The 21,847-nt window shown below is 40.5% G+C and overlaps 2 protein-coding genes across 8 annotated transcripts; one reads left to right on the top strand and one right to left on the bottom strand.

The window, feature by feature from the left end:
- Nucleotides 1–1,634: 1,634 nt before the first annotated feature.
- On the bottom strand, nt 1,635–17,809 carry LOC127788753 (protein WHAT'S THIS FACTOR 9, mitochondrial). 4 transcript variants are annotated; one of them, XR_008020450.1, is made up of 3 exons: nt 16,232–17,809; nt 15,727–15,960; nt 1,635–1,928 (listed from the first exon to the last, which is right to left on the bottom strand). XR_008020450.1 is itself a non-coding variant. In XM_052317353.1 (2 exons), exon 1 carries the CDS (start codon nt 17,568–17,570, stop codon nt 16,278–16,280), a length of 1,293 nt encoding a protein of 430 aa, XP_052173313.1. In that variant the 5' UTR covers nt 17,571–17,809; the 3' UTR covers nt 1,635–1,928; nt 16,236–16,277. The 4 variants fall into 4 exon arrangements, 2 of the variants coding, with proteins under 2 accessions (XP_052173313.1, XP_052173312.1); XR_008020451.1 differs by having other exon boundaries at nt 16,236–17,809; XM_052317353.1 differs by lacking the exon at nt 15,727–15,960 and having other exon boundaries at nt 16,236–17,809.
- Nucleotides 17,810–18,506: 697 nt separating this feature from the next.
- LOC127788642 (uncharacterized) lies at nt 18,507–21,847 on the top strand. Of its 4 annotated transcripts, XM_052317182.1 has the most exons (4): nt 18,593–18,742; nt 20,347–20,603; nt 20,826–21,113; nt 21,406–21,847. In XM_052317182.1, exons 2-4 carry the CDS (start codon nt 20,489–20,491, stop codon nt 21,609–21,611), a joined length of 609 nt encoding a protein of 202 aa, XP_052173142.1. In that variant the 5' UTR covers nt 18,593–18,742; nt 20,347–20,488; the 3' UTR covers nt 21,612–21,847. The 4 variants fall into 4 exon arrangements, with proteins under 4 accessions (XP_052173140.1, XP_052173141.1, XP_052173142.1 ...); XM_052317180.1 differs by having other exon boundaries at nt 18,507–18,599; nt 20,347–21,113; XM_052317181.1 differs by having other exon boundaries at nt 18,580–18,616; nt 20,347–21,113.

Below are 21,847 nucleotides of genomic sequence, written 5' to 3'. Positions count from 1 at the left end.
GCCATTTACAAGCAATGTGCAATGCTTTGAGTTGCTAGTAACTATTGATATGTTATGTCAGTCCCAAGGAAGAAGAAGCGCATGGTGAATGCCTAGATCAATTAGACATTCTCAATAAGAAGCCTTGAGTTGCTCAATCTTATTTCATGTAGAAGATGACAGCCGACATTAGATTCATACCCAAAAAATGTGAAATGCACGTGTAGTACATAGGAACTTGGGACATTCAAGGTCTTGCATCTAAAAACATTGGTCCTAGAGAACAAATCAGTAGTGTTGTTCCTCAATAGTTAACAATTCTTCCAGTTATTAATCTAAACAATGCAAGCTAATCAGTAGTGGTTGTTTACTAATTTAGAGCAGGCTCAATTTATGGCCCAAATTTCACAAGTTACTGGATCAAAATGTAATAAGTCAATAGCTAAGAACAAGCACCTGTTTCATTCCCAACACATTTTCAATCACTTGACTGAATCTCCAAAAGAAGAGGTTTGATCCGAATTTATCCAATGTGGGATGCATAGGGCAGTCCCAAGACATTCCATTACTCACCAACATATATGTCGTGTTCTATACGTGCTTCAATTTTAAATTTATTTTTAATTTTGTATTTTAAGTATTTATTTTGACATTGCTAAAAAAATATTTTTTTTTGTCATTCTGAAAAATTATTTTTTAAAATAAAAAATTAAAAAATACGTTTATTTTAAAATTTAAAAAAAAATATTTTATAATATTTTATTCAATGAACAGTCTAACCCAACCACGACTATTGCCACTAACAGTTGCCAACAATTACCGCTAGTCAAATATTCTCACAATCAAAGCCTACCATTAGAAATATCAAACCAATGGGGTTAATATATATAAAAATTGATCAAATTTAACAGTTGAATTTTTATATATCTAATTTTTAATTTTCGATCAAACTGAAAAATGCACTGACAGTTGCCACCAGCCACCGTGATTTCTAGCAATCAAAGACAACCACCCGACACCCTTATCCCCATCAACCAACATACCCAAAAATCAGCAAAATCCAACAACCGAATCTCCATAGATCTAAGCTTAAACCTCTAGCTAGACACAAAACCAATGATTTACAAAGGTTACTGATCACGATGCAAGGGAAGCGAACGATGTCAACGATGGAAGGCGTGGGAGCTCGAACGACAGGGTGTGGTTAACGACAGCTCGCGACGATGATGGTGGTGGCGAACAAGTCGACGGCCAAGCCTTGAAGAGAAAAAAAGAGAGAAGAAAGAAAGAAAAGAGAAAGACGAAAGATTGTTGTGAGTGCGCGAGATTGGGATGCTTGGGTTGGAGAGGTTGTTTTCCACGTTTTCAAATTTTGGCCTTGTGTTCACTGAAAACACTCAAAACAACTTTTGTTGTTTTGAATTTTATTTATATATATATTTTTGAAAATATGAAAATAAAGAGGTTCTTACTGTTTTGAAAAATTAAAAACTAAAAACGACCTAAAAACATCAAAGAAAACAGTCACGCTTTGTAGTTAAAAGAATGACACTAGTGCATTTGACAAGTCTCCATTATAATGCATATGAGGAGATTTGCCAACCAATCATATCGAAGAGCTACCATGAATCTCTTCTATAATTGTAGTAACAATAACAATAATAACATATCTAGCCTTTATCTTATTATGTGGGATCGACTACATGAATTCTAGACTTCCATATATTTTTCTATAACTGTAATATTAGATAAATTATAGCATCTGCTAGATCCCTCTTCAAATGACCATTTACAATCTAGACCTAGAAATCCATTGAAGTGCTGATGCTTCACAGCCAACATAAAGGATGAAGCCATTGTGCCGAGAAGATGGGCCTGGTTCACAACCACAGAGGATGCTTGAATTCCCCCTCATCCTTTGGAAAGTCCTCAGTTTCTTAGCAGTAGTGCTGGAATCAGAAATGACAAAATACTTAGAGAAGGAGAGACGCGGGGGGGGGGGGGGGGGGGGGGGGGGGGTGTGGTACAGATATCATGACAGAGATGCTAACATGAAAGGACACGACAATGACACAACAATAGATAACTATGCATTTTCATAATTATTTGAAAAAAGAATATTTACTTCATTTTTTCATATAAAAAATATGATAATATATATTATCATCATTATTATTTTTCTACGCAGCACCAACATTCATTATATCAAGATAGGAAAAGAAATTATTTTTTCACATTCTACATGTTGGAAAATATGCATTAACAAAAAAATTCATAATATCAGTAAAAAGAAAATCTGGCAATGTCCATAAGATTTCCATTTTGCCAAAAAGTTCAAGAAAATAGGTGCAAGGAGGTGTTCAAGTGTGTTGAACTTGTATCAGGTTCAAATACAGGATGCCACATTAGAAGTGCCCCAGGTCAAACCACTGGTCATTCATATTTCATAGGAACTACGTAAACCAGCAACAGATAATTATCCACCTTATTGTTTGGTTTGCAGATATGACACTGATCTTTCATCAGGTATCTCCTCTTCCCCAATTATCCAATGTAATTTGCCCAAAAAAAAAAAAAAGAGAGCCAACCTAGAAGAGGCGCATTCAACCTCAAGATAGCTGTTAATCAAGCCTGTATGCAAAAAAAATATGTTGATCACCTCAAACGCTTGAATTAAAGATGAATCTATTCCACTTGAGAACCAATAAATAATCATACTCTTCAATTCAAAGGAGCCTCAGCTCCTTACCCTTTGCATAGATCACATCATGGAATCAAGAATGAAGCAATTTTTTTCCTTTCTTCCCACCTATAGAACCCCTCCTTTGCAACTAGAAGGTTATGAGTTTGAGTTGTGAAAAGTTGAAAACAACTCTTTGGAAAGGGTAAAGCTGAAAAGAAGAATCTCACCCTTGCAAAGTGGAGAGCCTTTGTGTCACAATCCAAGGGTAGTATTTGTAATTTTGATTTTTTATTTTTTTAATTTCTATTTCTATTAAGGTTATTTGTCTTGTAGTTACAGGTTATTAGGATATTTTTTCCTTTTGTCTTTTTTCCTTTTTTGTCTTGTAGTTTAGATAGTTATAATATCACGTCTTGTAGCTACAACAGTGAACTTATATATTAAGTCACAATCTATGTTAGGGGGGAATGGAATTGATGAATATTCTGAATTCTCTCTAATTCTTCTCTGTGATCTTCTCTTCTTCTTGCTACTGTTCTCTCCTAACATTTCTCTCTCTCTCCCTCTCTCTCTCTCACAGTTATCTTCTCCCTTATCTCATTTGTTATTTCTCTCACTCTCGTCTAATTTCTTCTCCAAATTTCTCTCTTAATTTCCAAATCCCCTTTCACACCATAGTTCAACCCTAAGGGTGTGACAAATGGTATCAGAGTAGAAGGCGATTCCGACCAAAATTCTATGGGGTGTTGTCGCTTTGATTGGAAGGCATTGTGTGTGTTGCGATTTTGGTTGGAAGGCAATTCGTGCTGGCAAAGCGAGTTGCCGATTTGATTGGAAGGCACTGTGTGTGCTGCGATTTTGGTTAGAAGGCAATTCCAACCCATGTTGGTGAAGCGACCGAGGTGTCACAACGAGCTATCCACCTTGATCAAAAAGAGATTCCGACCATTCTGGAGAGACGACTCAAAGCAGCTAGGCGATTCCCGGCCAATTAATTCAGACATTCTGGTGAGCAGCAAATTCCGAGGTCCTCAGTTGTGAGTCAGGCGGTCTGCAGGCAACCTTCAGGCACTTTTCTGGTAGACTCCCAGAAATTATGAGAAGATCCAATTCAATAGAAAAGATTTTCAATCCAATTATAGCTGAAAAGAAACAAGAAACAGGGCAATTCGAGAGGCCCTTAATCTCTCCTACTCCACTGAAAATTCTTCACACCCCCCTCACCTGCCACCACCTCTCTTTTATTCCTCTCTCTCTAACAGAATTGGAATCCCACATGCAGGTTGTTACATAACCTTGTAATTCCCATTCTACCCTTCCTCCACCTGGCTAGCTATTACAACCACCAGCCTAATTCCCAAACTATCCTCGATTCCTTGGACGCCTTTGGTATGTCCAGTGAATCGGGAGTCTATCAAAACTCCCTTCCCCAACTTTCACCTTGTCCTCAAGGTGGAAAAATGGGAACTGCTGCTAGATCACTGAGTAGGGTTCCCAAGTGGCTTCCAATGGTGGAAGCCCCTTCCATTGAATTAACACTTCTACTCCTCGCATGTTCTTGCCTGTCCCCGGCTGCACTCCTAGCACCGTTGATGGTTCCACCACTATTTCGAGGTCTTCATTAAGTTGTTGGGGCAACTCCATAGTGGCCTTCATTGCACCCTTAGCCTCCTGTAGTTCAGATACGTGAAATGTAGGGTGGATTTGGCAATGTGGTGGCAGTTTCAGTTTGTAAGCTACAGGACCTACCTCCTCCTCAATCTCAAATGGGCCATAATAACGGGCAACTAGTTTCTCATTTGCACGGGCAGCCAAAGACCTTTGTCGGTACGGCCTTAGATTCAAATAAACTAAGTCTCCTACCTGGAACTTCACTTCTCTTCTTTCCCGATCAGCTTGCTTCTTTTTCACTGCCTGTGCCCTCAACAATTGTGCCTTCAATTCATCTAGGATCCATCCCTTTCAATCATTTGTTGCTCCACCATCGAGACAGGGGTAGTTCCCTTCTCAAACCGCAATAAGGGAAGCGACTCCCTCCCATACACCACTTGAAAGAAAAGGGGTTAACTTGGCAGCTGTGTGATAGGAGGTACTGTACCATAATTCAGCCCAAGGTAACCAGGTGAACCATGCCATCGATTTGGAGGAAGCAAAACATCTTAAGTAGGTCACCAAAGTTCGGTTGAGTACCTCAGTTTGCCCATCCGTTTGTGGGTGATAGGCGGTACTTCTTTTAAGTTTGGTGCCTTGTAGCTGAAAAATCTCCTCCCAAAATTTGCTCACAAAAATTGTCTCTATCCGACACAATAAACCTAGGAACTCTATGGAGCCTCACCAATTCCCCGATAAAAGTTTCAACAACATCCCCAACCGTAAATTGATGTTCAAGGCCAATAAAATGTCCATACTTGCTAAGTCGATCCACCACGACCAAGATCAAGTCCACCTTGTTTGATTTTGGTAGTCCTTCAATAAAGTCCATGGCGATGTCATCCCAAATTTGATTAGGAATCGGTAGTGGCTGCAACAGTCCCCCTAGTGCCAAGGTGATATATTTGTGTTGTTGACAAGTCAAACACTCACTTACATACCGATGAACATCCTTCTTCATACCCACCCAATAGACATTCTCCGCCACCCTCTTGTAAGTTTTTAAGAACCCAGAAATAGAATGACCTCATACGCTTCCATCATGCCCTTCCTGGAGTATCAACGAAATTAGTGCGCATCCCTTGGGTAAGTAAAGTCGCCCCTTGTAGACGAGATGCTTGTCCACCAGCTGAAAATTAGGATGGGAGGAGGGGTTAGTTTGTAACTCTTGGATAATTCTTTACAGCCTTTCATCAGCGCCTACCTCACTTGCCACCTTCTCCAATTGGACCACCCTAGGCACTGTTAAAGCCATCAAAGCTATTGTGTGACAGATCCTAGACAGCCCTTTAGCCACCCTATTCTCTATCCCAGCCCGATAATGTATCTCAAATTGGTACCCCATCAATTTTACCATCCATTTCAAATATTCAGAACTTGCCTCCTGTTGCTCCATCAAGTACTTGAGGCTTTTTTGATCCATTCTAATCAAAAAAAATTTGCCTAACAAGTAGTGCCTCCATTTTTGCACCGCAAACACTATGGCCATGAGTTCTCTTTCATAAACTGATTTCTTCTTCCCCAACTGACTGAACGCTTGGCTGAAATAAGTGATCGGCCTTTGTTCTTGCATCAAAACAGCCCCCATTCCATGCCCCGAGGCAACAGCTTCAATGATGAAGGGCTTCTCAAAGTCGGGCAAAGCTAAAATAGGTAAGGATTCCATTTTAGCCTTGAGTTGCTAGAAGGCCTGTTCAGCAGCCACATCCCAAAAGAAGTTGGTCTTTTTTAATCTCTCCGTTAGAGGCCGAGCCAGCTTGCCATAGTTTCTCACAAAGCGTCTATAATACCCCATGAGCCCAAGAAACCCTCTCAATTCCTTTACCGTTGTTAGAGTAGGCCAATCTATCATTGCTCGCACCTTGTTGCTATTAGCTAAAACCCCCAGATAAGAAATAACATGGCCCAAATACTCAATTTCCAGTTGCCCAAACACACACTTCTTTCTGTTGGCCACCAGATGGTTGTCCGCTAACACCCTTAAAACACATCATAGGTGTTGTTCATGCTATTCTAAACTGCTGTTGTTCATCAAAATGTCATCGAAAAACACCAACACAAATCGCCTCAAATAATCACTGAAAATTTCATTCATCAACACTTGGAAGGTGGCCGGAGCATTCATCAACCCAAAAGGCATTACTGGGAACTCGAAATGCCCTTCATGAGTCCTGAATGTTGTCTTTGGAATATCCTCCGGCCTAACTCTAATATGGTGGTAACCAAATTTTAAGTCAAGTTTGGAAAAAACCCTGACACCGTGCAACTCATCAAGTAACTCATCTATCACTTGAATGGGGAATTTGTTTGGGACAGTAACCTTGTTCAAGGCCCTATAATCGACACGAAAACGCCACCCTCCATCCTTCTTCTTAACCAATAATACCAGGCTAGAACTGGGTTGAATGATTCCAGTGGCTAACATTTCACCCACCAACTTCTCAATCTCATTCTTTTGTAAATAAGGATAACAATAGGGTCTTACACTCACCAGTGAGGATCCCAAAATTAGGTTTATGGCATGGTCTCTATCCCTACTAGGTGGTAGCCCCTCCGTAGTAGTAAATACTCTTCCAAATTCAGCCAATGCCCCTTTCAGTAATTCCGGGACTGCCCGTTGGTCTTCTTCAATTTCAGCTGCCAGGGTCCCCAATTCCAGCAGCATCCCTTCCCCCTTCTTCTTAAATGCTTTCACCATAGCTTTTAAGAAGATCAAGGTCTTGCTCAAGCTAGGATCCCCCTACAAAGTTACAGCCATGCCTCCGACATGAAACTTCATTGTGAGGGTTTTCCAATCCACATTTATCTTGCCCACCAATGCTAGCCACTTCATTCCCAGGATAACATCCGAACTTCCCAACTCCAAGGGCAAGAAATCTTCCACAATCTGCAAGTTTTGGAGCTAAAGCTTCACTCCCTTGCAAATTCCAACCCCTTGAACTGCGACTCCAGTGCCCATAATCACACCATATCCTGTTGTTTCCTCTCTGTTCAAACCCAGCTGCTGCACCAGCTCCATAGAAATAAAGTTATGGGTTGCTCCTCCATCAATAAGGACCACAACTGGCTGCTCCCCTATCTCGCCTTTTATCTTCATTGTTTGGGGTGTTGTCAACCCTACTACAGAATTCATGGAAAGCTCAATGACCTCCCCCCCTTGGACTGGTTCCCCTACATCCTCCCTCTTTTGGCTAGGGCATGGGTTGTCTTCTTCTTCCCCTACCCACTGTTCCTCCTCTGCTACCATTTCATCATATATCATCATCACCTGCAACTCTTTATTCTTACACTTGTAGCCAATCGTATACTTCTTATCACACCTAAAACATGAGCCCTTATCTCGCTTGGACTTCCATTCGGCCTCACTCAGCCGTTTCCAGGCTGATTAATCACCCTCCCACTGTTTTGGGGCCAATTTGGATATGGGGGGTTCACTAAAACAGGTTTAGAGGCTGGTTGCGCATGGGGCGGAGGACCCCCACGCTGGTAATTTGGAATAAATAGTGAAGCGGATTACCCTCTACTAGAAGTCGATCCAGCAAAATTACCCCGAAGCACAAGGTTCCTCTTTTCTATACGTTGTGCCAGGTCCATCATTTGCTCCAAGCTCCTTGGCCTCAGCACCCTCAGCTCGGCCTTAATCTCCGAACTGAGTCCATTGATGAAGTGCCCTTCTAGCACGACTTCTGGCACATTTTCCATAGGCGACGCCAACGTTTCAAAGCTCTGGCAGTACTCCAAAACAGAACCTCTCTACCGAAGAGCTAGAAAGCGCTCTTCTACCGACCTTTCTTGGGTGGGTCAGAATCGGCTTTGCAGCAGCAGCTTGAAATCCTCTCAAGTCCTCACTCTTCGTCGTTTTTCTTCCCACTGGAACCACGAAAGGGTAGGTCCTTTCACACACACAGGTGTTGTATCCATCTTCTCCACATCCATCAACCCATTTACCAAGAAGTATCTCTTGGCCCTAAAAATCCAACCATTTGGGTCCCTTCCATCAAAGAGCAACATCTCTAGCCGGCATCCACGAGGTTCTGGTCGCCAGTCTCCCTCTAAACCCTTTGTTTCAGCTCGCCTCCCACCTGCCTCTGGTGTCACCTCTGAGTCGCCTACCCCCGGTGATTGTTCTCCTAACTTCTCCTTGTTCTTCCTCTCTCGCTCTTGTTCCTCCCACCTAGCTCTCATCCATTCAAACTGTTCTAGCAGGGCAGTTACGTTCTTCTCCACCGACCTCACCTCACCTCTCATGGCATTCGATTCACTCTTCATGGTGTCCACGCCTAGTTGTACACTATCCAATCTCATCTCTAAGTCTCCAACTCGATCCGTTAAGTTCACCATTAGGATCGCAATGCTCTGATACCAAATTGGTAGACTCCCAGAAATTATGAGAAGATTTTATTCAATAGAAAAGATTTTCAATCCAATTACAACCAAAAAGAAACAAGAAATAGGGCAATTCGAGAGGCCCTTAATCTCTCCTACTCCACTAAAAATTCTTCACACACCTGATAGGCCACCGGTGTACCGGACCTACCAAAGACCAGCAAGCATGAAGGGGGAGAATAGGGAATTAGCACATGCAGGTTGTTACAACCAGCATGTGCGCATGAGGGTAGTTTTGTAATCCATAGGTTGATGGAATAATCTGCATGTGCAAGGGAATTTGGTTAAAGAGGGGCAGAGGAGCAGTATAAAGAGCTGAGAAGAAGAGGGAGAGGGTAGCTAGTTTTTGATAGAAGAATTGGGAGAGTAAGGGCCTCTCGAATGCCCTGGTTTGTTCTTGTTTTCTGCTGAAAAGTATTGGAAACTATTGATATTTGATTATTGTTTGGATTTGCTATTTGGTATCCTATCAATTTGGTATCAGAGCATCTCCGATCCTAATGGAGGACCTGACCGATCGAGTGGGTGACTTGGAGATGAGGGTAGAAGGCATGCAACGGAGTATTCAAGCAGTGGGGAAGAAGGTAGCAAGCTTGCTGGAACAGTTCGCTTGGATGCGAGCGAGATGGGAAGAGCAGGATCGGGAGAGGAAGAACGAGGAGAGACGGGAGGAGCAAGTGAGAGAGAGGAAGGGGAAGCAAGATAAGGAAGACCCACCTGCGAGTTCGCCCTTGACAAGGGAGGGAACACCGGTAGCTGGAGCGAGAAGTGGCGAAGGGGTCGATGGTGTCGGAAGGCAGGAGTATCGTGGGAGACGCTCGGAAATACCCATCTCCGAGGGAGATGATTCGGATTGCTGGGTATTTAGGGCTGAGCGCTACTTCATTGTGAACCAGCTGTCCGATGTGGAGAAGCTGGAGACAACGGCCTTATGCGTTAAAGGAGCGGCTCTATCGTGGTTCCAATGGGAGCAGCGAAGGCGACGGGTGAGGAGTTGGGCGGAGCTTAAGGCGACGGGTGAAGAGTTGGGAGTTGCAGTGAAGGGGCTAGTTGTCGAGGAGAAGATGGACTCGGCAGCACTGTGTTTGGAGGGTGCTGCTCTTTCATGGGTCCAGTGCAAGCAACAGAGACGAAGAGTGAGAAGCTGGGAAGAGTTGAAGGGGCTGCTAAGGAATCGCTTAGGGGCCATGCTGGAAGGTGCGGGGGACGAGCTGCATATTGAAGGGGGATTGGCGGTTGAGCAGATGATGGTGTCGCGAGGCAGAGTGGCAGTCGACGACGATGGTGTTGGGGAGTTCCACGGCGAGGCAGAAGGGCAGCCGACGATCGATCCATTTAAAAGGTCGTGGACGACCGAACCAGTGACAACCAAGGAGAGCATCTCGCCGAGGAAGGGGGCGCCATCAACAACATGTTGTTTGGGAAGATGGTGCGACTCCTAGCCAGGTTTCTCATAAATTTTACATGGGGTTGGCTGATAATGGAGGGTCCCTCATGTATTCTCACCATCATGAGGGGGTGGGGGCCTCGCCCAAGGAGGTTGTGATGGTGGAAGGGCAGCATGTTTCTAGAAGTCAAGGGCTCAATTTGCATTCTGTTGTGGAGCCCAATGATTTAGAAGCTTCGCTTATGATAATGGAGTCTTGTTTAAATTCTGATTGGCTCCAACATTCTTTTCACTCTTGGGCACAGAGATGTCAGAATGCTAACAGTGCTGAATCTGTTGAAATGCGAAAGGAGGAATTGGTTGATTCTACTCTGTGGGATGAGTTAACAAATTTTGGGCTTTCAAGGGTTGGTCTCATCAACAGCATCGATGATTTATCTGGTCCGACTGTTAGTGGGACATTGCTATTGGGAGAAAATGAACCTCAGTTAACTGCATCTAAGCATCAGCGAGAAAGACGAAAGAAACGGTCTGCCATTGGAACACCTGACCATTTGGCTCTCGAGATTCTCTTAGGGACAGGGCATGGTGCAACTGCGGATTGGTGGTCTGTGGGTATCATTCTATTTGAGCTGATTGTTGGTATCCCACTTTTTAATGCTGAGCATCCTCAGATAATAACTGATAATATTCTCAACCGAAAGATACCTTGGCCCTGGGTACCTGAAGAAATGAGCTATGAAGTCCAACATCTCATTGATCAGTTATTAACCGAAGATCCTCATCAGAGACTAGGAGCAGGAGGAGCCTCGGAGGTGAAGCAGCATGCATTTTTCAGAGATATTAACTGGGACACCCTTGCTAGACAGAAGGCTGCTTTTGTTCCTTCATCAGAGAGTGCACTTGACACCAGTTACTTCATGAGCCGATACTCGTGGAATTCTACAGAGAACATGTTTTTTATGCTACCAGTGAGTTTGAGGACAATGAAAATGGTAGCACCACTAGTAGTAGCAGTGGTGCAAGCAATCGCCACGATGAACTGGGAGCCCTACGATTCAGCAACAATTTCCTACTTTTCACCTTGAGGACAAGGTGAAAGTGCGGGAGGGGAGTAATGATAGGGCACCGGTGTACCGGACCTACCAAAGACCAGCAAGCATGAAGGGGAGAATAGGGAATTAGCACATGCAGGTTGTTACAACCAGCATGTGCGCATGGGGATAGTTTTGTAATCCATAGGTTGAGGGAATAATCTGCATGTGCAAGGGAATTTGGTTAGAAAGGGGCAGAGGAACAGTATAAAGAGCTGAGAAGAAGAGGGAGAGGGTAGCTAGTTTTTGATAGAAGAATTGGGAGAGCAAGGGCCTCTCGAATGCCCTAGTTTGTTCTTGTTTTCTACTGAAAAGTATTGGAAACTATTGATATTTGATTATTGTTTGGATTTGCTATTTGGTATCCTATCAACACCCCTCACCTGCCACCACCTCTCTTTTATTCCTCTTTCTCTAACGGAATTGGAATCCCACATGTAGGTTGTTTCACAACCTTGTAATTCCCGTTCTACCCTTCCTCCACCTGGCTTGCTGTTACAACCACCAGCCTAATTCCCAAACTATCCCCGATTCCTTGGACGCCTTTGGTATGTCTAGTGAATCGAGGGTCTATCATTTTCACAGTGGTTAGTTGAATGTTTTGGCAACATCAGAGATGGCAGAAGGTGCACGAATGAGGCAAGCACTGGTTATGGAAGAAGAAAATTGGATGAAACAATTGGAAACTAGGACGAACAGTCAGGTAATCAGTTTTGGACAGCTCCAAGTAGAGGCGAGTTGCTATCGAGCAAAATGCACCGCAACAAGAAAAGTAATCACTGAAGAATGTGTTGCGACAAGAAAAGAAATCAAGGAAGCACGCAATCAACTCATTAACCTCACCCACAATCTGGAAGACCTACTAATTTTGATGCCAAAAAAATATCAGATCGGCCTACCAGTGGAACCTCTTTCAAAATTTACTGTTGAATCGATTCTAGTGTAACTTGTTACCTTAGATGTGCAACAAGAATCAGATCAGGCAATTCCAGATGCTAAGGCAAATGCTGAAAAAATCAACATGACACCATTGGAGGAGGTAATGGTTGAAGATGAAACTGAGATGTTCGCCAGCAATCCGAGAGCCAAAGATGTTGGAATGGAAACGACCACAACAGCCTTAGATTGTGGAGATCTTAAATCTATTTCTCTTTAAGGAATAAAACTGGAAGAAGTTGTTGAATTACCTACTTTGGATCAACAACATATTTGTGATTTGGAGCAGACGAGGATGCAAAAGGAAAAAGCGAAACATGAGGGAAGGAAGATGATGGAAGAGGAGGTTGCTGCCATCTAATTCGGGAGTTTTGACATTGGAGAAAGGAGCCTTGACATGGCGATCCTTGGAGTCTACATTTTATTTTTGTAGGAAAAACAAAAGCAATAGAACGTAAGAGAAGACAGGACAAAGCTTAGAAGGAGAAATAAAAAAAGGAAAAAGAAGAGAAGAATAAATCAGATTGTGAAAGTTGGAATTGGATGAATAACAATGGCTCAATGGTAATAAGTTTTTTGGGGACAAGAAACATTTCGAGTGGGGGAAATTTATCACATTCCAAGGGTAGTATTTGCAATTTTGGTTTTCTGTTTTTTTTAATTTATGTTTATGTTAGGGTTATTTGCCTTGTAACTAGAGGTTGTTAGGATATTTTTCCTTTTTGTCTTTTTCCCTTTTTTGTCTTGTGGTTTAGGTAGTTACAATGCCTTATCTTGTAGCTACAACTATGAGCTTATATATTAAGCCACAACCTATGTTGGAGAGGAATGGAATTGATGAATGTTTTGAATTCTCCCCAATTCTTCTCTGTGATCTCCTCTTCTTCTTGCTATTGTTCTCTCCTAATATTTCTCTCTCTCTCTCTCTCTCTCTCTCTCTCAGATATCTTCTCCCTTATCTCATCTGTTGTTTCTCTCCCTCTCATCTGATTTCTTCCCCAAATTTCTCTCTTAATTTCCAAATCCCTTTTCACACCCTAGTTCAACCCTAAGGGTGTGACACTTTGGGGACAGCCTACCTATAGAATCCCTTAACCCATAGTTATTAAAGGCGCGCCTAGGCGCAAGGCGCCTTAAGGCGCCAGTTTGGCGCCTCGCCTGGGCTGAGGCGAGGCGGTTTCTGCAAGGCGCGCGCCTTGCAAGGTGAGGCGCTGAGGCGCGCCTCATGAAAATTGCGCCTGCATCCTGCCTGCATCACTTTTTTCTTTCCTCTCCAGCATCCCCTCTTCTCAGTTTCAGCATGTATACATCACTACTTATTTACATTTCTTTAGTTTAAGTAAATGTCCACATTTTCTTTTATTTATATTTTACCTTCCATTTACTTTAATACATAAATGTAAATAAGAAAGTACCCCCCATTTGAATTCAATAAAAATATCTAAAAAATCAAAATCCATAACAATAAGAAAATAGAATTTTGATTTTAGTACAAATTCAGGATTTAGCGATTTTACCACCCCCAAAATACATACCTACTATTTCTTGAAAAATTCATTAAAAATCATTTTAACAACAATGAATATTAACTATCAAAATACCGGGAGTTAGTTTTTCAAAATGAAAACATTTTCTTATATGTCTCTTTATAATGCCCTAATCTTCCAGACTTAGAAAAAATGCGCTAATCTTCTAGACCTAGAAAAATAGCATTTTTCAAAATGAAAGCATTTTCTTGATTGTGGACTTGTAGTGTTTATTGATTGTGGAGAATACTAAAGCTATTCCAAAATGTCCTCCATCAATAAAACAAGAGATTGGAGAGTACATGCAAAAGAAGAAAAATAACAGGGAATCAGGGATGAGCAAAATATGGCACCGTAAGATGATGATTTTCAATTTGGTGAAGGGTATGATGATGATGATGATTAAAACCTCTTTATTGATTGTGGACTTGTAGTGTTTATATGTTTGTTTAGAACTTTGCACGATGGTTGGTACTTGTTTGAGTTTGAGACTTTAAGTTTGAACTTTGATGATGTTTCTAGTTTAGAAATTGTATGATGAATGAATTAACTTTGATGTTGTTAGTTTAGAATTTGAAGATAATGAAACATTAATGATATGCATGTGTTATTATTGATAATTTGATAGTTTTTTATGATTTTACAAGATTTTTAGTTTTTTTTCTAAAAGGTGCGCCTCGCTTCGCAAAGGCACGCCTCGCCTCGTGCACCTCGCGCCTCAGGCTCCAGGACCCTTTGCGCCTCGCTGCGCCTCGCGCCTTTCAGAACTATGCCTTAACCTAAAATGGCAACTCATCAAAAGCCATACAACAAGAACTATTACAAGCCTTAATCCCATTAGGTGGACTCAGCCAAAAACTATATAACGGATGACATAAAAATGAGGATTATCTCCTCACAGCAAAAAAACTGTAGTTTATCTCCTCTCTAGATTTACAAAGGTTCTTCTGTTTCTCTCAGTCAAATACACCACCAAACACGAAATGGAAGTGTCAAACCTATGAGTAGAGTCTCTTCTCCGCATGGGTTAGTTTATGGAGCGCTATTATGAGGGGCCATGATTATTTTTCTTTCTCTTTTTTTTTTTTTCTTTTAGTTTAAAGAGGGATAGGTTAAAAGAGTTAGATTCTGTCAGATGGTTTGTTTGATCATAGATAAGCCTCTTGATATGTTTCCTATTGTTTTGTGTCGATTGAGAATAAAGTTACAAATAAACGGTGCTTGTGGCTGAGTGCTTTTCTCTTTCTTCCTCTAAGTAGTATCGTCTTTGATATTGAGGCACGAGCAACTTTTAGGACTGGGAAACAGACACATTGTCAGATTTCTATGACTTGATGATTATACAAAGAATGAACAAACGGTGGACATCCGGATATGGCATCCATCACAAGGGGAACTCTATTGTTCTCTTTGGTTATTTTTATTTTTCTTTTCTTTTTTTTATGGAGCCATTTGGTGACAAAACAATTGCTATTTTTCCATGAAAAACAGTTTGGAAGTCTAATGCTCCTCACAAGGGGGCCTCTATTGTTCTTTTTTTTTTTTATGGAGTCCTTTATGACACTGTGATTGTTATTTTTCCATGAAAAACAGTTTGGAAATCTAATGCTCCTCCCAAGGTTGCTTTATTTGGGCAGTCACCTGCATTGGTGCCTTGTTACTACCAGTAACTTGAGTGTCTTGTATTGGTGTTACATGTGTAGGCACAATGGTGATTCAGTTGAATATTTGCTTCTCCATTGTCAAGTAGCCAGCATCATTTGGAGCTTGGTTTTTACAATGATGGGCATTCATTGAATTATGGTGAATATTGATAGATTTTTAGTATCCATGGAGCTTAGTTTTCTTTTTTCTTAAGCATGAAAAGCTAGAAATCCAATTCCTTGAGCTTCTTTATAGCTAAAAACCCTTATTAGTTTCTTATACAAGAAATGGTACAAAAAGGAAGAGAACAACTTGAGAGATGTCTACATTTCGCACCAACAAGATACTACTCTATCCAAACAAGATTGGGGTTCCCTTATTAAAGGTGCTCATGTGCTTATGAAGGATACAATTTCATTTAAGTTAGGCATGTGATTTTACCTCTTTTGATAGAAGCTTGGACCTTGTTTATGTTGCCAGTTAACTGGCATGGATCCAGCATTTGGTAATATAGCATAACAGGGTATTGCTTGGATTTTGTCTTTTGTAATTACACAGCCATGCATCAGCATGCCAAAACAGGGCATAACATAGAAGCATGCATGCATTCAGCACTTCATGCAGTGGTGTTGCTTCAAAAGGACAATCGCTAGCTGTTGCCATGGAAGTTGTACCCTTACAATCGAAACAACCCACTAACATATTAGAACATAATTTACTGATTAAACCCTAGTATCAAGGAGTGATAATATCATTGAATGCGACTATCAACAGGTGTATATAGAAATATGCAAGAAAATGGAATTATTCCAACTGAACAGCAGTAACACAGAAAAACCACAGTTAATCAATGCATAGCTCAAGAAATTAAGATCTGTGTACTCATTCTGATATTTACATGATGAAAAATCTGCAAGTTGACTGCTATTTAAATAGACTTCCTCACCTACTTTTCAGGCAACCCATGTTTCTTCTTTTTGTTGGATAGATCACTAATCTTCATCAGAATCCACATAAAGCTCTGAAGTTTCTTCTTCATAGCATTCTTCCCTGGCTTCGCCATCTTCTTCCTCAGACACTTCCTTTTCCATTTCATTCATTCTATCATTAGCCAAATTGTCTAGCTGAGGTATCAAGTCCAGACCTTTATTCCGATAAACCAACCCAGTTCTCATAACATAATAAAACTTCTCTCTTAAACGAACAAGCGGATGAGGGTCCACTAATCTTCCCTTCTGGTAGCCTTCTTTTAGTGTCACGGTTGTCGTCCTACACTTCAATGAGAGGTAGAATACACCCGGATACCTTGTAAAGATTCGAGTAAACCTGTGAGGAAGATTCAACTCCTCTCTCAAGCTTCTCAAATAGTTCCTCTTAGTCTTCTTGTACATAGTCAAGCTTAAAAACTCATGTAAAACCCCAACCACCCTCTTCTCCATAAGCTCACTATTTGGGTCAATCCTACTAGAATCTTCGTAAGGGGAAATGTATGGCAACTTTTGAAACTCCTCCATCCACGCCTTCACCTTCTTTTGTGCCCCATAACCCCTTGGAAAACTCATTGGAAACGCCAATGCAGTTTGTCCTCTCTTGAATTGTCTGTACTCGCCCCTAAAATTACCAGTGTCGCCATTCTCATTACTCTTCTGCAACTCGGAAACTGCAAACTCTTGGAACCATTCCTCAAGCTTCAAAGACAACAACCCGTTCGACCCCTTGACAACCCGAAAATGATCCGGGTACTTTTGAACTAAGTGCCTATCAAAATTATCCGGCAAACCCAAGTCCCATTTCAAAGGGTGAAGCGACTGAAGGGTAAGGATTTTGTTTTTGGTCATCATGAGAAGCCGACAAAGCCGCTGGACCGTGTCAGCTTCGTGGGTTTGATGTAGGCTCAGCTCTTGATTGTGCAAAGTGGTGGCAATGTTGGTGAGGCGAAAACAGGGTAAAGAGGGGTACCTGGGGTGAGGAAACTCCTCGAAGAGAGTTGGGTACCGGCGGATGAAGCGGAGCGTTGGGATGGTGAGGCCCAGAAGCTTGTGCCAATCGGAGATGGACTTGGCGGTGATGAAGCCCGTGGAGGAGCGACTGATGGCGTCTTTGAGGAGGTAAGCGGCTTTGAGATCGGTGTGGGTGTCGATGGTGTGGTCGAGGGATCGGTTCTTCACCCATTTCAGGCGAACTTTCACTAGGGTTCGCTGTTGCTGCTGAAGATTTATTGGGTCGTGGAGAGGCTGGCTCTGCCTCAGTGTTGAGAACAAAATCTTGATGGTTTTCAACTTCATTATCTCTGTCTCTGCGTCTATCTATAGTCGTCCCCTCCACACACACACGGCGGATCCCTCACCTCAGTAGCCACTCCGGCGAGATCACAGTGTGGAGTGGAGTGGACTGGCTGATGCTCTTTCGTGCTTGGGAGACACAGGCCTGACCAACCCGTGATCCAATTTTACCCTCGCCCGCCCCATCAATCAATTGGGTCAAACCCCAGAGAGAGAGAGAGAGAGAGAGAGAGAGAGAGATTATGATTTCATTTGTAGATGAGTCGACTCGTTTGAGAGTGTCTCGCTGTTTATCTCGATAAAATTTTATTTGAATTTATTTATTAAAATAAATAAATTTAATTTAATTTTAATTTTAATTTTAAAATTTAATTTGTAAATAAATTAAATTTAAATTTAATAAAATTTAACTTATTAAAACTAACAAATATATTTGATTAAAAATTTATAAATATTAATAAACTCAATTAAAGTCTCATAAATATGTTTAATTAAAAATTTATAAATAGATTATGAACAACCTCATGCATAATTATTTACAGAAAAAAAAAACCTCATGTATAAATATATTATTATATTTATTTATAATTTTATAAATATATTATTATATTTAAAAGTATTATATTTATATATAATTTTATAAATATATTATTATATTTAAAAGTATTATATATATTAATTTAAATATTTTATCTAATATAACATATCTATATATATAATAAAATAAAATAATAAATTTTGGTGAATTCGAAAATGAGCTCGGATGATCGATGAATCAAACTTGAGCTCGGCTTATATGAACCGAACTTGAATCCAGAAACTGGTAAGTCCAAACCCAGCAAAATTTGGCTCGGTCAGTTGGATTGTAACCCTAATTATGATTTTATGCAAGCCTGGCCCAAATCCAACCTTAGACTTGAAGAGCTTTTGGGCTTTGGAGTCGGCCCAACCCCATCACTGCTGTTCAAAGGATAAAGTATGATTTAGGGCTTTTCTTGGCACGAAGAAGATAACCAGTTCGACCTCTCTAAGGTTAGCTCTTTCTGCAGGTCCTTTCCTCCCCCGTTTAAGCACTGAGGCCGTAAACATACATTTGTGTTGTGTATGTGTATGTTCACACACGGATGCATATGCACATGTTGCTCTCCAAACTTCATTCTGCTATCTTTATTGAGGTACTAGTTACCGTTGGGTTGTTGAGAAATTGCGGTTTGAAGGATAGATATGAAGATAAATTTTGTGAATTTTAAGATTCCGAGTTAGGATAAGTTGAACAGAAACAGAAACTAAATCAGCAAGAACATTAAGCCCGAAAATTTGTGAATTGTGATAGCCTATTTCTCCACATGTTCCTAGCGTGCAAATAGATAATTGACGCACATTTCTCTTCTGTTCACTCCCCCTTAACTCCAAATGAAATGTTTCCTACCTATCATTTAGTATTGTGCTTAAAGATGAAACTGAATAGTTATGCCTGAAACTAGCTCTAATTTTATGATGATGTTAAGTTCTAGGATAGCTTGATTATACAGCCCCAAACTTCGGACTGCATTTTCCAACTGAAATCGGAAGTTTGTTTCCTGTTAGTCTCCGCCAATTTGGGGTTTGGGTATGGATTTTATTATGAGGATCAAGTCTTTGTTTAATGGGAGTTTTAACTTTAGGACTTGTTTGCTTGAGTTCTATTCTACTCTTTTATCTTTTTAGCAGTCAATAGTATTAGTGGGATTAAGGCTTGTGATTGTTGTTGTTATTTGTTGTCACTTGTCAAACAAAAAACAACAAATATTGTGGCCAATTAAATAGAGTTTGCCAGAAGTGATCCATGCTATGGTTCTCTCTGGCTCAATCTAATTATGGATAATCATGTACAGTCTAACCTTTTAATGATCGAAGTCTTGACTATAGCTGATATAACAAGGTTTCGATGCCTATATTGTATATGATTGCTTGTTGGAAATTGCAAATAAATAGGTGCTTGAAAATCAATCAGCAGTTAGTCATGGTTTTGAAATCTTTGGGCCAATTCTTGGCAGTTTTCAGTTTCCAATTTTGGTTTTGATATATATATATATATTGGTGTGTTAAGTTTTTTTCTCTGTAAAGAAATAAAAGTAAGCATGTTATTTGATAACTATATTTTTCAAAATTTTTGGTTAACAATATGTTATACTCATTTGGCATTGACAAAAATGTCTTTTCACCTACAAAAATTGTTACTTTTTGGATCCTCCTTTGCTGATGATCCTGCTGGTATTTCTTTTTCTTTTTGCCATTTCTTTCATCATTCCTTCTCTCCTTTTTTCCTCATTCTTTTTCTTGGCTCTGTTGAAGCCTAATCTATTTTTGGCAAAGTTAGGTGCGGTGAACAGAAAGCAAAAAAGAATGGAATGAAAAAATAAAATAAAACTCTCATTGTGGTTTTTTTTTCCAAAAATTTTGACTTTATTTGAAAACAAAAACAAGAAATTAATACCATTTTTTGTTTTTGTTTTCAAAAATTTGAAAACAAAAGCTAGAAGTGAAAACAAAAGTCAAATCAAACTTAGTCCTTGTATGAAGCTAAAGAAGTAAGAAAAAAGTACTAGAAACTGCTTGCAGTAGTTGAACTTCTACTTTAATTGTTTAGATAGCATCATCTTCATATTAAGACATGTTGGTTATGAATCTCATTTCTTCTCTTTTTCACATCTTTTGTTGATTTTACTTAGTTTAAGATTGATTTCGTTTGTTGTTGATGACAATAGCATTGACAAAATGACACAACTCAATTGTACAGATGAAAGGATGAAAGGGGATGATTCAAGGCACAGAATCTAGTGTATAATTGGAAGAGGAGTCCGTTTTAGCGGACCATTTGGGTCTGGAATGCCATTGCTGGCCTTGCAGAATTTATCCCGGGGTTACATAAGACGGTCCTTATGAATTCTGTCTTCTCAGCATCCTGTCTCCTCCTTCGTCCTCCAGTTAGCCAGTCTACATTGTGTGTACGTTTACAGCCTCAACATAGTTCCTGTTATCAAAACTACTCTAATGGTCAGCCCCTCTCCTCTGGTTCATTAGCTTTCCCAACCATTTATTTTCGTTCCTTGCTATACCGTCCATCAACCATTGGAGCTAGAGCTCTTTCAAATGAGGAAGCAATCTCTGTAATTAATTTTGAAGATTTTGTGGAGAAAGATTGGTCATTTCTTGAAACTGATGATTCAAATTCTGAAGAAGTGCACCAACAAAAGATTAACCGGATAATCTCTGCAGGAGAGATACGAGAGACGTCAAGGGTCATGATTTCGACTGGTTCTGAAGCATTTGTCGACCAAATAGTCAATTCATTGCCTAGCCAACTTTTGTTGCTTGTCCATGACTCCCTACTAGTGTTAGCCTGCATCAAAGAAAAGTATGACACGGTTAAGTGTTGGCAGGGAGAATTGATATATGTGCCAGAGAAATGGGCACCTTTCGATGTGGTGTTTCTATACTTCCTTCCTGCTTTGCCCTTTAAACTTGATCAGGTTTTGGGAGCACTTGCTAAGCATTGTTTGCCAGGTAAACTTGTCAGCTTCTAATCTTTTTTTGTTTTTCATCTGATTTAAAAAACTCAACCAGGAAACTAAATCCTATCTATGGCAAACTCTCAGATCTAAACAATGGCTGAATATAGATTGTACATGTATTTTCATCCCAATAGTTTCTAGTATGTGGTGTCACATATTACAACTAATTATTGTAAGATGGTGGGTGTGAAGCTGGTTTTGCATGTATTTTCTCAAGTAAGTTATGTGAAAAGGCAGGAGTTGAGTTGAGTTCCAATGCAAGGTTCTGACAGTAACTTTTATAGGTGCAAGGATTGTGATCAGCCACCCCAAAGGAAGAGAAGTTTTAGAACAGCAAAGACGACAATTCCCCGACGTGGTAATCTCCAACTTGCCAGATAAGTTGACGTTGCAGAACGTTGCTGCTGATCATTCATATCAGATGATTGAATTTGTAGATGAACCTGGATTTTACCTTGCTGTCTTGAAGTTTAAAGGCACAGGCAGGTAGAGACCAGTTCCAAGCTTGGCTCTGTTGTTTGTGGTCCAAGAGTTGGAAAAATATTACAAACTCTTTACCCTTGTCTGTGGTTCATGTTCTAGAAGTTGTGGGTTATGTTTAAAGCCACAATGTGTATCCTCGACATTAATTTGAACCCAAATTGTGAACTTGAGAAAATTGGCATCCCAAATGAATTCTAAGGGGCCTTGCGATAAGAAGCTCAAAGATGACTTTTACATGTAAAA

Source organism: Diospyros lotus, chromosome 13, assembly GCF_014633365.1.
Source record: "Diospyros lotus cultivar Yz01 chromosome 13, ASM1463336v1, whole genome shotgun sequence".
Classification (NCBI taxonomy): Eukaryota; Viridiplantae; Streptophyta; class Magnoliopsida; order Ericales; family Ebenaceae; genus Diospyros; species Diospyros lotus.
The sequence above is the reverse complement of the archived record's forward strand: the minus strand, read 5'-3'. Positions and strand labels throughout refer to the sequence as shown.